The sequence below is a fragment of the Triturus cristatus genome, chromosome 5_1, assembly GCF_964204655.1.
Source record: "Triturus cristatus chromosome 5_1, aTriCri1.1, whole genome shotgun sequence".
Taxonomy (NCBI): Eukaryota; Metazoa; Chordata; class Amphibia; order Caudata; family Salamandridae; genus Triturus; species Triturus cristatus.
Genome location: NC_140587.1, coordinates 49,602,322 through 49,614,735, shown reverse-complemented (window position 1 = coordinate 49,614,735; position 12,414 = coordinate 49,602,322). Strand labels below are relative to the sequence as shown.

At 43.2% G+C, this 12,414-nt stretch overlaps 1 protein-coding gene across 2 annotated transcripts in view; it reads left to right on the top strand.

Moving 5' to 3' along the window:
- GRINA (glutamate ionotropic receptor NMDA type subunit associated protein 1) overlaps window positions 1-12,414 on the top strand; it is a 312,477-nt gene that overhangs the window by 248,917 nt on the left and 51,146 nt on the right. For both annotated transcript variants that reach the window (XM_085604382.1, XM_085604381.1), the window contains exon 3: window positions 9,192-9,319. In XM_085604382.1, the coding sequence (XP_085460508.1) occupies window positions 9,192-9,319 (128 nt within the window). The remainder of the gene's footprint in view (window positions 1-9,191; window positions 9,320-12,414) is intronic.

Genomic DNA, 12,414 nt, shown 5'->3' with positions numbered 1-12,414 from the left:
ATAAGGTATTAACTCTCCTGCAAAGGAGTATCAAAAGCAAGGAGCGCAAAGTACTCCAGCTGGAGTATATTGCAGATTTGAATCCAACGTGCCCAATAGAGATTCAGCCTTTCAGACGGTGGCAGTCTTCCAAAAGAGATGGAAGGTTGGGGAAAATCAGATGGAATGAGGAAGATCAAACTGTCTAGGTAGGTATGAATGCAAGTCTTTCTCCTTAGTTCTATTGAGTGGCCGTCCTGATATGAAGAAGCGAAGGGTCCCGTCTCGAATTCACAGAATGGCGGTAGTGTAGAGACTGGCCACCATTGTAGATGCCTATAATATGTTCGAGGCATGTGTGCTGTAAATACACATGCGTTTCATAAGTCCGTCATCTAGTGTTGGGCTCCAATGATTACATGTTGTTTTTGTTCCAGGAAGTTTTCTTCGAGTCATAAGGCTGTGTGACTCCTCTTCTTGAGAATTATGCACATGGTCATCGACGCCATCTTCAGATTGCTTTTTTCTGCTGATGGGTTCGGATATAGTATCTCGTGCTCCGGTTCAAGTCTCCTTTGGTTATATATATATATATATATATATTCACTTAAAAAACCATAGGTTTCACACACGTTATAGTTAGGAATTAGCATTTAAAAAACCTTGCAAATTCACTTTAAAAACCATAGGTTTCACACAGGTTACTGTTAGGTGGATATTTCACTCGTAAAAAATCAATGAAATTCCCCCGTTATAGTTAGTTCAGATAACTATAACTCGCACGCCCGCAATCCACTGCTCATGACGTCACATATTACATCACTCATGGCATGGTCAGTGGCATCACTCATGACATCATCCTTGTGATAGAGTGGCGGTCGCGCGAGTTATAGTTATCTGAACTAACTATAACGGGGGAATTTCATTGGTTTTTTACGAGTGAAATATCCACCTAACTATAACCTGTGTGAAACCTATGGTGTTTTAAGTGAATTTGCAAGGTTTTTTAAATGCTAATTCCTAACTATAACGTGTGTGAAACCTATGGTTTTTTAAATGCTAAGTTATGTATTTATTAATTATTTTTTTTTCAAGGTTTTTCACCATGTGCGCACCGTGCACGCGCTTTCGTGCACGCACCCCGCGATTTAAAAAAGAACGTTTTTTTTCCCCCCTTGGAGGTCCTTCTGTGACCCACTGACAAAGGCTAGGGGGTCAGGAACTCTCTTCCCTGCCCCCTTTTCACGTTTTCCACCTTTTTTCCCCCTTTCCTTTTCAGTGCGAGAGACAAAATGGCGGCCGACACTTCCTGATTTCGACCGATTCCAATGTTTACCGACATCTAACAACCAATCAGAATTTCGCTCGCGCACGGCACCCTGCGCGCACTGTGCGCGCGTATAGATATTTATATGCTTTTAAATGCTACTTTCTCAGGAAATACTGAACAGATTGACACCAGACCTGCAAAAGGCACTTCCCTGACCTGAGGACTACCTCTCTGCCAAATTTCAAGTAATTCTGTTCAGCCGTTCGGGCTGTACCTTCGACTAAAGGTCCTATGGAAAAATGCATGGGGAAAACGCGTTTTGGGACCCCCCTTTTTTCTTGGCCCCGCTTGACGAATCACCCCGAGACTTTCAGGGTAGGAGCTGAGAGGAGCGCCCCATTTGTTTTGAAAATTTCGCGAGGATTTGTCAACCGGCGCCAAAGTTATTCAAAATAGAATTTTGAGATTTCCTATGGAAACACGATCCTAACTATAACTATCTACTGGCGACCGCCAGTAGATAATATATATATATATATATATATCTCTATCTTGTCTGTATTGTTTTGATTGGTATAGTATAACTAGATTTCATAGCAGGTTTTCTACTCGTCTTTGTGTTACGGGCCACTCCCGGCCAGGCAATACTTCTCCATTTCGAACGAGATCAAGAATGGCTTGCTAATGGGCTAATGGAACTCACTCCGTTCAGTTTCTGTCCAAAGTGCAACTTCAAATACCTTCACACCGATCAGCATCCAGTTTGCAACTTATGTCTCTCGCCCAAACATCGAGAGGACACCTGTGAGGGCCTGTAAGTCCTTTTGGTCTAAAAAGACTCTTCGAGTTCGATGGGCTAGATGACAAGAGATGCCCTGCAAGCAAAAAGGCGATGTCCTCGACATCTTCGGTCAACAGGAGGAGGAGGAAGAGACTTCAGCGGCACAAGAAGAATCCCTTTCCATTCATGACCCCGATTCTGAATCTCAATCAGAAGAGTACTCGGCCAATCTTCAGCCCGCACGAAAACAATGTACCGTGAATACTAATACTCCTGCTCTAAAATCCAAATCCTCAGCCACCATTGAGAAAACTGCTCACGAGCCACCACTGCACACAAGCCATGGTGCACTGAAAACATGACTGAACCCTTGCCCTCCGGCTCAGCTCTGAAAGTTTGGCCTACAGCAGAGGCCTCTCTAACCCTTCCATCTGAGACCAAAACATATCAATCTTTGGTCTCAGTAGTGAAAAAAGACTTGTTCTGTTGAAGTCTAACTTTCCTCCAGCAAAAACGAAGCTTCCTCCACCGAAATGCTTCATTTTCGGTCCGAATTCTGCCCTCGAGCCAATTCTCAAGCAATTTTTCCAAAAGCTCGATCCGAAACAAAAAACACATCAAATTGAGCCTGGAACAAATACAATTGTGGCACAGCCACCAAAACAACACACTCCAAAGAAGCAGTTGAGTTTTGAGGAGGCTTTGGACCTTCCTGTTCAACCCCTAAAGAAGGGGCATCGCACATTCCTTTTCCTTCTTCACCTATACCACAATCGACACCTCCACCACCCACCCCACCACTTCACTCACCACAATTATCTGAGGCTGGTAATATGCTCCTCAGTCAACAATAGATGAAGATCTAGACATCCCAGATGACACACAACCAGGGGGTCCCTGAGAAGATTATAATATTGACCCTCACGTGGACACTGCTCCTGATGTATACCCTAGCCGTCCATCACTACCTGATGAAGCATCTGGAATCAGCATCTTCTAGCCAGAGCAGCCACTTTTCAACTAGTACCTTTATATAAGGACTCAGTGGAGGAGGATTTCCTCTTTGAAACTTAATCTAATACACAAAGAGGGGCTCAATACTTACTACTTCTAAAGGGTATGACACTTCTTGCAGATGACATTTTCAAACAGCCAGTCAAAGCAAGAATAATTAGTCCTAGCATTTATAAAAAAATACAAACCACCACCTTCAGACCCCATTTTAGAGGTCAATTAACTCCTGACTCTTTAGTAGTATCCAATGCTAGGAAAAGGGCTAACTCTCAAACAACTGTGAAGCACCACCACCAGAAAAAGAATCCAAACTTAGTGATGCCTCTGGCAAAAGAGTTGCAGCACAAGCAGTTAAGCATTGGCGTATAGTTGATAGCCAAGCATTACTAGCAAGGTACGACCGGGCCCACTGAGACGAGATGGAAGGCCTTCTCCAACATCTGCCAGAGAAGCACAGAAAAAGAGGTCAGGAGATTGTTAATGAAGGCAAATGTATCACCAACAACTCTATTAAATGGGCATTACACGCAGCCAACACTGCTGCTATGAGTATAAATGCCAGTGTCCTAAAATGACATGCATGGTTAAGGGTGTCCGGTTTCAAACCTGAGGTACAACAGACCATATTGAACCTCCCATTTGACAAAGAACATCTCGTTGGGCCACAGGTAGACACAGTCCTCGAAAAAATGAAAAAGGACACAGAGGTAGCAAAATCCACGGGAGCTCAACAAACAAAGACCTATAGAGGTTCCTTTCGTAGGCCCAATTTCAAACAAGGGGCAAGGACAGCTTCCACAGATACCTCTGGCTCACAATATAAAACTCTGGGACAAACCTCAACAACTAAAACCTTCTGAAGAGGTACTTACAGAGGTAACAATTTTAAAGGAAGAGGCAGAGGAAAACATACACGTTCCTCAAATACAAGCAATGAACAATGACTCTTTTACCTTTCCCCCACAACACCAAACACCAGTTGGGATCGTCTTCAACTCTTCAACAATTTCTCCAAAACCGAAAGTCAATTACAACATTATCCAACATAGTTATTGTCTGGAACTCATTACAACTCCTCCAAATATTCCACCTCGCAAACACACATTATCCAACACCAAATCCTTCTGCAACAAGAAATAACAACTCTGTTGCAAAAAGGAGCAATAGAACAAGTTTCACCACTATTTCACGGAACAGGAGTGTATTCACTATACTTCCTTAGTCCCAAAAAGATGGATCTCTCAGGCACATTCTAGATCTCAGCCCACTAAATTATTACATAATATCAGAATATTTCCATATGGTCACTCTGCAAGTGATCATTCCTTTATTACAAAAAGGAGACTTCATGGAAACCTTAGATCTAAAGGACGCCTATTTTCACACACCAATTCACCCTGCACACAGAAAATACCTCCGATTTCTATTTCAAGAAAATCGTTATCAGTTCAAAGTTCTTCCCTCTGGAATCACTACATCACCAAAGGGCCCCATGCAGCAAACAAAAAAACGGTCGCAAACGGGCAGATTCTCAGAATCTGCCCCTTTGCGACCGGTATTTTTGCATTTGGGATGCATCATCCCAAATGCAAAAATCGCAATTTAAGTAATCTCTAAATTGCAATTACTTAAATTGCCATTGCATTTAAGGAATCCCAAAGTGAGAATCCTTAAATGCAATGCATTAAAGTAAAAAGAATTAGCGATTTCTCTAATAGGGTGCGCAAATTACCATGAAGTTGAACTTCATGGTAATTTGCTAAAGGCTTTGAAAACCGCACTTTTCAAAGTTTCATGTTGCGCACACACATGCCCTTAGGGCATGTCTGTGCGCAACATATGTGCACAGGTCAATTCCAGGGGTGCACCAGGTTGTCTTTTTGACACCCTTGCACCCTGAAATTGAATGCGCAATTTGCGAGTACCGATTAGTACTCGCAAATTGCGCTTGCAATTTCCCATTCATTCCTATGAATGTAGGCCCATAGGAATGAATGGGAAGCTATTCTTTATATGCGACTCGCACGCTGCGAGTCGCAAATACGGAATGTGTAGGAATCACTATTATTATAGCGATTCCTACATGCATAAGATTTTGCGAGTCCTTAATTGCAAATCCTTGATATTCACAATTCAGGAATCGCAAAATCCTAGCTTGATGCATGTGCCAGCAAGAGTATACACAAAGTGCTTAGCAGGTGTGGCAGCACATCTGCGCAGGGAAAACATTCATGTCTTCCCTTATCTAGACGACTGGCTAATCAAAGCAAAATTCATTCACACTTTCCAAACAAAACACTCAAAAGACCCTAGATTCAGTAACTCAACTAGGGTTGGCAGGCAACCTACAAAAATCTCATCTACAGCCAGTTACTACTATAGCGTTTTTACAGGCCACTCTCAACACAAATCTAGCGTTCGCATCCCCAAGCACAGACCGAATACGCAATATAATAGCGTTCATTTAAGAATGTCAAACAGGAACTCTCATTCCAGTCAAAATATTACTCCGACTTTTAGGCATGATGGCATCTTGTATTTACATAGTCCCACATGCCAGACTCCACATGAGACCTCTACAACAATGTCTCTCCCAGCAATGGACTCTGTCACTGGGTCAACTTCACGATCTAGTATTGGTAAACAGCCGCACGTACCACTCTCTGCAATGTGGAATCCACAAAATCTATCCAAAGGGCGGACGTTTCAAGACCCAGTTCCACAAATAACTCTAACAACGGATGCCTCTCTAGCAGGATGGGGGTGCACATCTCCACAAGCTTACTATTCAGGGACTGTGGGATTCCAAACACAAAAATCTCCATATCAATCACCTAGAGCTGCAAGCTTTTCATCTAGCGATCAAAGCCTTCCTAACTCACCTGCAGCACAAAGTTGTCCTTATTCGAACAGACAAAATGACAACAATATATTATTTATAAAAACAGGGCAGGGGGACGCTTTCTCCAATTATCTCACTTAGCTCAGAAAATATGGCAGTTAGCAATGCACCACAACATTCATCTATTAGCAGAACCTGTCTCAGGAACAAGCAATCAGATTGCAGACTTTTTGAGCCGATCACAACAACAAGTCCACGAATGGGAAATGCCCCCAATGTTCTTCAACCATATTTTAGCAAATGGTAATTCCCATCGATAGAGCTGTTTGTAACACAAGAAAACGCAAAATGCCCACACTTCGCAAGCATATATCATCACCATCAGTTCAAAGGCAATGCCCTATGGATGAACTGGTCCGGGATATTTGCATACGCTTTTCCACCTCTCCCGCTACTTGCATTAGTGGTCAGGAAACTCAGACAAACATCACAAACCATGATACTAATAGCTCCCACAGGGGCCCGACAACCGTGGTTCTCAAAACTCATGGAACTATCTCTAGTCCCACACGAGAAGCTTCACCTCAACCCAGACCTTCTCACACAGAACCATGGAACATTAAGACATCCCAATCCCAAAGAAAAGAATCTTGCAATTGGGCTCCTGAAGTCTTCGCTGCATAACATTGCCTTGTAGTTGGTCTACGAGCTTCTTTAAGAATGTCATACTGTCTTGAGGCAAATTTAAGTATCCAAAACTCTAAGTTGAAACGTTTTGTTATATTCTGTCAAACATTACGTTAATCCTCTTGAAGCAAAGGTACAGACTTTTTGTTATACCTTTTGCATTTACAAACTGCTGGATTGGCATATACTTATATAAGATTATATCTTGCAGCTAAAACCGCATATCCACTACTGCTATGACGTTTCCCCCCCCCCCCAAAAAAAAGACTATTTTGTCCACTTGTCAAATTTCATATTTCACTATTCTAATTTACCACTAATCCTTATGGGTTCCGAGTAGCGTGCTACTCGCCGAAAAAAGCGCTTCAACACCCCATTAGGGATAACAAGCACTATATAAATGCAACCCTTTTTCCCTCTTCTATCCCTCCGCTATCCTTCTCAATCCAAAAAACTGACTAATATCCACCACTCAAATTACTTTCATATTTCACCATACTAATTCGCCACTAATCCTTTATGGGTTGCGGAGTAGCCTGCTACTCGCCGAAAAAGCGCTTCAACACCCCATCAGGGGTAACAAGTGCTAGATTTATATGCAAACTTCTGTCCCTCTTCTATCCCCCTGCTACCCTACTCAATCCAAATAACCGACTAACATATCATCTACCACTCAAATTACTTTCCTATTTCACACTACTAATTCACACTAATCCTTTAATGGGTTCCGGAGTAGAGTGCTAGTCACCAAGGAAGTGCTTCAGCACCCCATTAGGGGTAACAAGCACCATATAAATGCAAACCTTTTTTCCCTCTTCTATCCCTCCACTATCCTTCTCAATCCAAATAACTGAGTAACCTATCCACCACTCAAATTACTTTCATATTTCACTATACTAATTCAACAATAATACTACTTTGGTTCCGGAGTAGCGTGCTACTCGCCAAAAAGAGTACTTCGACACTTCGTATGGGGTAGTAAGCGCTATATAAATGCAATTACAATACAATACAATAACAGGATAAACAACACATATCGGTGTTTAAAAATTTCTGTTATAAAAGCTTTCATGGAGGGACTTAATAGAATAATTCCCCCTGGAATTCAACCTGTCCCAGTATGGAATTCATACATTGTCCTAACAAGACTAATGGGTTCTCCTTTTGTACCATTACATTTTTGTCAGTTGCAATATCGTTCATGGAAACTTGCTTTTTTAATTGCCAATACTTCTTGTAGACGAGTCTGTGAAATTCAGGCATTAATCCTCGAAGAGCCTTTCTTTCAACTACACAAGGATAGTGTAGTGCTTAGAACTAAACCTAAATTCCTACCAACAGTAGTTTCCAGTTTTCATATTAATCTATCCATTGATTTACCTGTGTTTTTCCCACAACCTGACACAATTGCAGAAAGGGCATTGCACACTTTGGGTGTAAAAAGGACATTAATGTATCACATTGACCGGACTAATCATATAAGAAAACTAAAAAATTGTTTGTTACCTTTGCATCTCCTCCTTTAGGGAAAGCAATTTCTAAATCAGGCAATTCAAGATGGATAATTAAATGCATACAGACATGTTATGCAGGGGCTAAACGACTTTAACCTGTTACACCAAAAGGCCACTCCACTTGGAAAATGGGAGCTAAGATGGATTCTTTTAGGAAACATTCCTATTGCTGATATTTGCAAAGCAGCAACAAGGTCCACACCACACACCTTCATGAAACCTTGTTTGGATGTCTTTGCACACCAACAAGCCAATGTTGGTCAGGCAGTACTTACGACTTTTTTTTAAACTGCAACTCCCGCAGGTGAACCACTACCTGGGACGAGGGACGGCTTTACAATCTATCTACAGATATGCCTTGAACAGATTATGTTACCTACCCAGTAAGCATCTGTTCTTGGCATGTAGTGCTGTAGATTCACATGCGCCATCCCTCCTCCCCAAATTCTTGTGTAGGTTGCATTTCATATACTTTATCTCATACTAACGCATTGCCATCTCAATGCTTACATACACAGCATTGGTTACATTCTCACCCATCCACTGCAAAACAATCTGAAGATTGCGTCGATGACCATGCACAGTATTCCCAAGAGGAGGAGTCACACAGCCATTGTGATTCGAAGAAAACTTCTTGGAACAAAAATAACTTGTAATCATCCGAGCCCAACACTAGATGACAGACCCATGCAAAGCATGTGAATCTATAGCACTGCATGCCAAGAACAGATGCTTACAGGATAAGTAACATAATCCTCCAAGCGATTATTACCCCTTGTTGACAACTATGCGTGGCATGTCAATCAGACACAGAAAGATGCTGCAAAACTACTACTACAGGTATGTAATATGTTCATGAATGTTTTGTTATGTGTTTTTTATGCTGTTCTCCGTAAGAAAAGAAACTGAACACAGTAGCCAGGAGTGCAGATATTTAATCTGTTTTGAACTTGGGTGATTTGACTTTATATCTGCACCATTCTACATAGTGGGTACATGTGGTAAATCTTGCTTTAGGTGTGACATCCGTGTACTCTACCCACACCCCTGGGAGAGTGCTGCTGTGCCGTGCACTGGATTGAGGTGTCTTTTTCTTTCCTATAGCGGATTTCGACTCTCCAGTCCATGGTGGTAGTTACCATGAGGATGGGCCACCCTCGTACTGCGACAATCAAGACTTCCCCACAAATCACTGGGATGACAAACAAATTCGCCGGGCTTTTATCCGCAAGGTGAAAACAGTAGGACTTGTGATGTACAGCGGCGCGGTGTCATGGTAGGGTGTGGTTGATGTGACAGTGTTGCTTCGCCTGTGGAACGGAGTGGTTTGTGGCACATTTGTAGCACAGAGTCTGTCCTGGTGAGTTCCATGGTTGTGAGGTAGAGGTGTTGAGCTCCTGGGACAGAGTATCAGGTGTAGTGTGGTGGTGCATTTGTAGGGCAGAGGGAAGATTTATTAAACGGTGGGATGGTGTGTGGTGTTGGTACAGAATGTGATGGTAGACACTGATATTTGTGCTGAGGTCTGAAGCATGTTAAGTACCAGTCAATCTGCCACAAATGTGTGATCCTGGACTCCTCATACAAAACTATTTGGAGAAACTAACCATCCTTATAATTACCTACGGACAGCCACACAACACCAACCAAACTGGACCGTCCTTACTGTTCTGGGCCAGTGCCACCAGGCACTCCTGACTGCCATCACACGCTCTTGCATGGCACCAGCTGTGCACCTCCCTGTTCGTAGGTGTTGTAGAGTCACACAGGTGCGCAGCGAAGGACTGCTTACAAGGCCTGGTCGCTTGTTGTATGGTTCTCCTTGCGCCGGCCTCTGGCACCATTCAGAACCTTTTGTTGAGGATGGACTGGGCTCAACATGTTAGACTTGCATGATAGTCATGCTATCCCTTGATATTTCTTCCTCGGAGGGTAAATCCCCATATATTCTTTTACATACTCTGGGCCATAAACAGTAACCGCCTGTTCTCCAAACTTCTTCTATGGATGTATCACATTCTTCACCAAGAGAGAAAGCATAGGCGTGGGCATTGCTGATATTTGTGACGCCACACTGTCCATCTCACAGATGCCACTTTCTGACACTCCAAGAGTCATGAAATGCCTCTGGCTCCCAATATTCCACCTTGTTGCTATTCTGCTAACGTCCGCCTGATAGATACATGTCCAGCCTATGGGATCTCTCTCAGTTGTTGAAGATTTTAATCTTGGGACCGATGGCAAATGTGTTGTCTTCCTTTTCATCATTATTTGAGCTGGGCTTCCAGCTACTAGTGCACGCTCCTACTCACTGCAAGGGCCATACTTTGGATACTGTCTTCTCAGAAAACTCAAAGATGGCTTCCTCCGCCTTTTTCGTTCGTCTGGACACTCTTGGATTGATTGTTACCTGCAAGCACCACCCTTGCCCACTCATCTAAGATGACGAACACGCCCACTACCAAGCTGTCTCACAACAGCAGGATGGGTCAGTGGAGACCCTCTTAAAACTGTCTGACCTAATTGCGAAGATCCCTGTGGCATATTCTTTGTGCCAGCATAAGCTTCATTTTTACTTACTACCCAACATCAAAGCAGAGTATTAATAGGTTGTGTGAATTCAATCTTAAAATACTTGAAGCAGGCCAACCACAGGGTAGAGTCACAGTGGGAAAAGATCATAAGCAGCCATTAGGGGTCTGTGTAACTGCATGATGAGAGCTTCTTCATTATCCGTCATGTAAGGGAAGAGTGTCTACTGGCCAGGCTCTGCCGCTGCAGCCAAAGGTAGACCAATAGGACCCTGTAAGCTCGTCATCTCTTCAGCTTCTTCTGCTCATTGAAATTCCAGGATTCCCAAGTCCTCAACTGTATGAGAACCATAACCATTTCTTCTCTGATGAAATTAGAAAAATAAGGCAAGGGATGTCCATGACTTCCAACCAGCGTTTCGCCTTGAGCTTGAACTATTACCCTTTTTCTGGCTTCAGAGAGTCACCACCGAGGACATGGATTCAAGTCTTAGAGCACTAACGCTCACACTCGCCCAGCGACCCAGATCCGGCATGGCTGCTTGGTCAGTTCTTTCTCATCACTGCCTCTGCCAGAGTTCATTCAAGAAGGGACTTGGGGTCTCTCTGCCTAAAGCCCAACCAGAACACTCCTATTCCAGGTATTACCAGCCTACTGATGCTAGACCAAGAGCTAGATAAAGGGTGGTATTCTAGTTACACCAGCTGCCTTTCTCCCCCAGGGCCAGGCCTTAGACCTATGACGTGGCGGCGGTGGTGGATTGTAGCGCTCTCTTCGTAATCACTGAGTATGTTTTAATGATGGTGCAAGTCAAGCACGGTGTTCTTGCAATGTACGTCAGGTCCTGACTCAAGATAGACTGCAAGGTGCCGCCTACTGGAGATGGAGTCCATCTCATGTCAAGAGGACACTTTACAGTTTATTTTCTGACAAAACATATTACATCGAGACCTCAAGCAAAACCGTTGCCTTCAAAAAAGCCCCTTTGGATTTATTTCAACAGGCGAACCATGTGCGGAATGAAGAGGACTCTTCTTTTTGATGATCACAAGAATAAAATGCTTCAACTGCACCACAATTAAAATGTACTGCATTTGTTGATTAATAAGAGTTCTATGAACCACTATTACTCCTTAATGAATAACTGCGTGTTGAGGTCACTCCTAGAGGATCACGCACGCGAGCATGGAACTCGCAATAATTAGCATCTCCGAACATGTGCATCTAAGACCTCTGATCTAGATCTTACTCTGGTTTCGGACCTAGTCATGAGACAGAAGTGCCCTGCTTTGCTTCTGGGATGATGCCTGGTGGTTCGCTGGTCATGTTGGACCGCTTAGCAGGTTTCAGTACTGCAGACCACCCTCTTTGCTGAATAGATCTTCTACAGTGAACCAACACATTGAAATGCTTTGGGTCATTTCTGCACAATCGCACTTTGGAGTCGTAATGGACCCTTTATTTCCCCAGAAGTTCACTCTTCATGTGGGGTGACGCATCGCTCTTTTTAACATTCATCTCGTCGCCCTCTTTAACATGTTCATGGGGTCTTGAGTGGGCATTGAGTCATGCCTTGATGACAACCACGTGTATAAAATGAATCTTATGACAATATCCATGTGACAACCCTCCAAAACATCTGAGGGTATGTCAAGTTTGGATGCCAACAGATCTGGTCTCCAGATTCAGATCTCACCTTCTTCGGCACCAAATACTATGCTGGGAAACCAACTCTACTTAACACGAGTTAAGTGGCGAAAGGCTTCTGGTAAAGTAAAAAGCCAACATGTTGGTG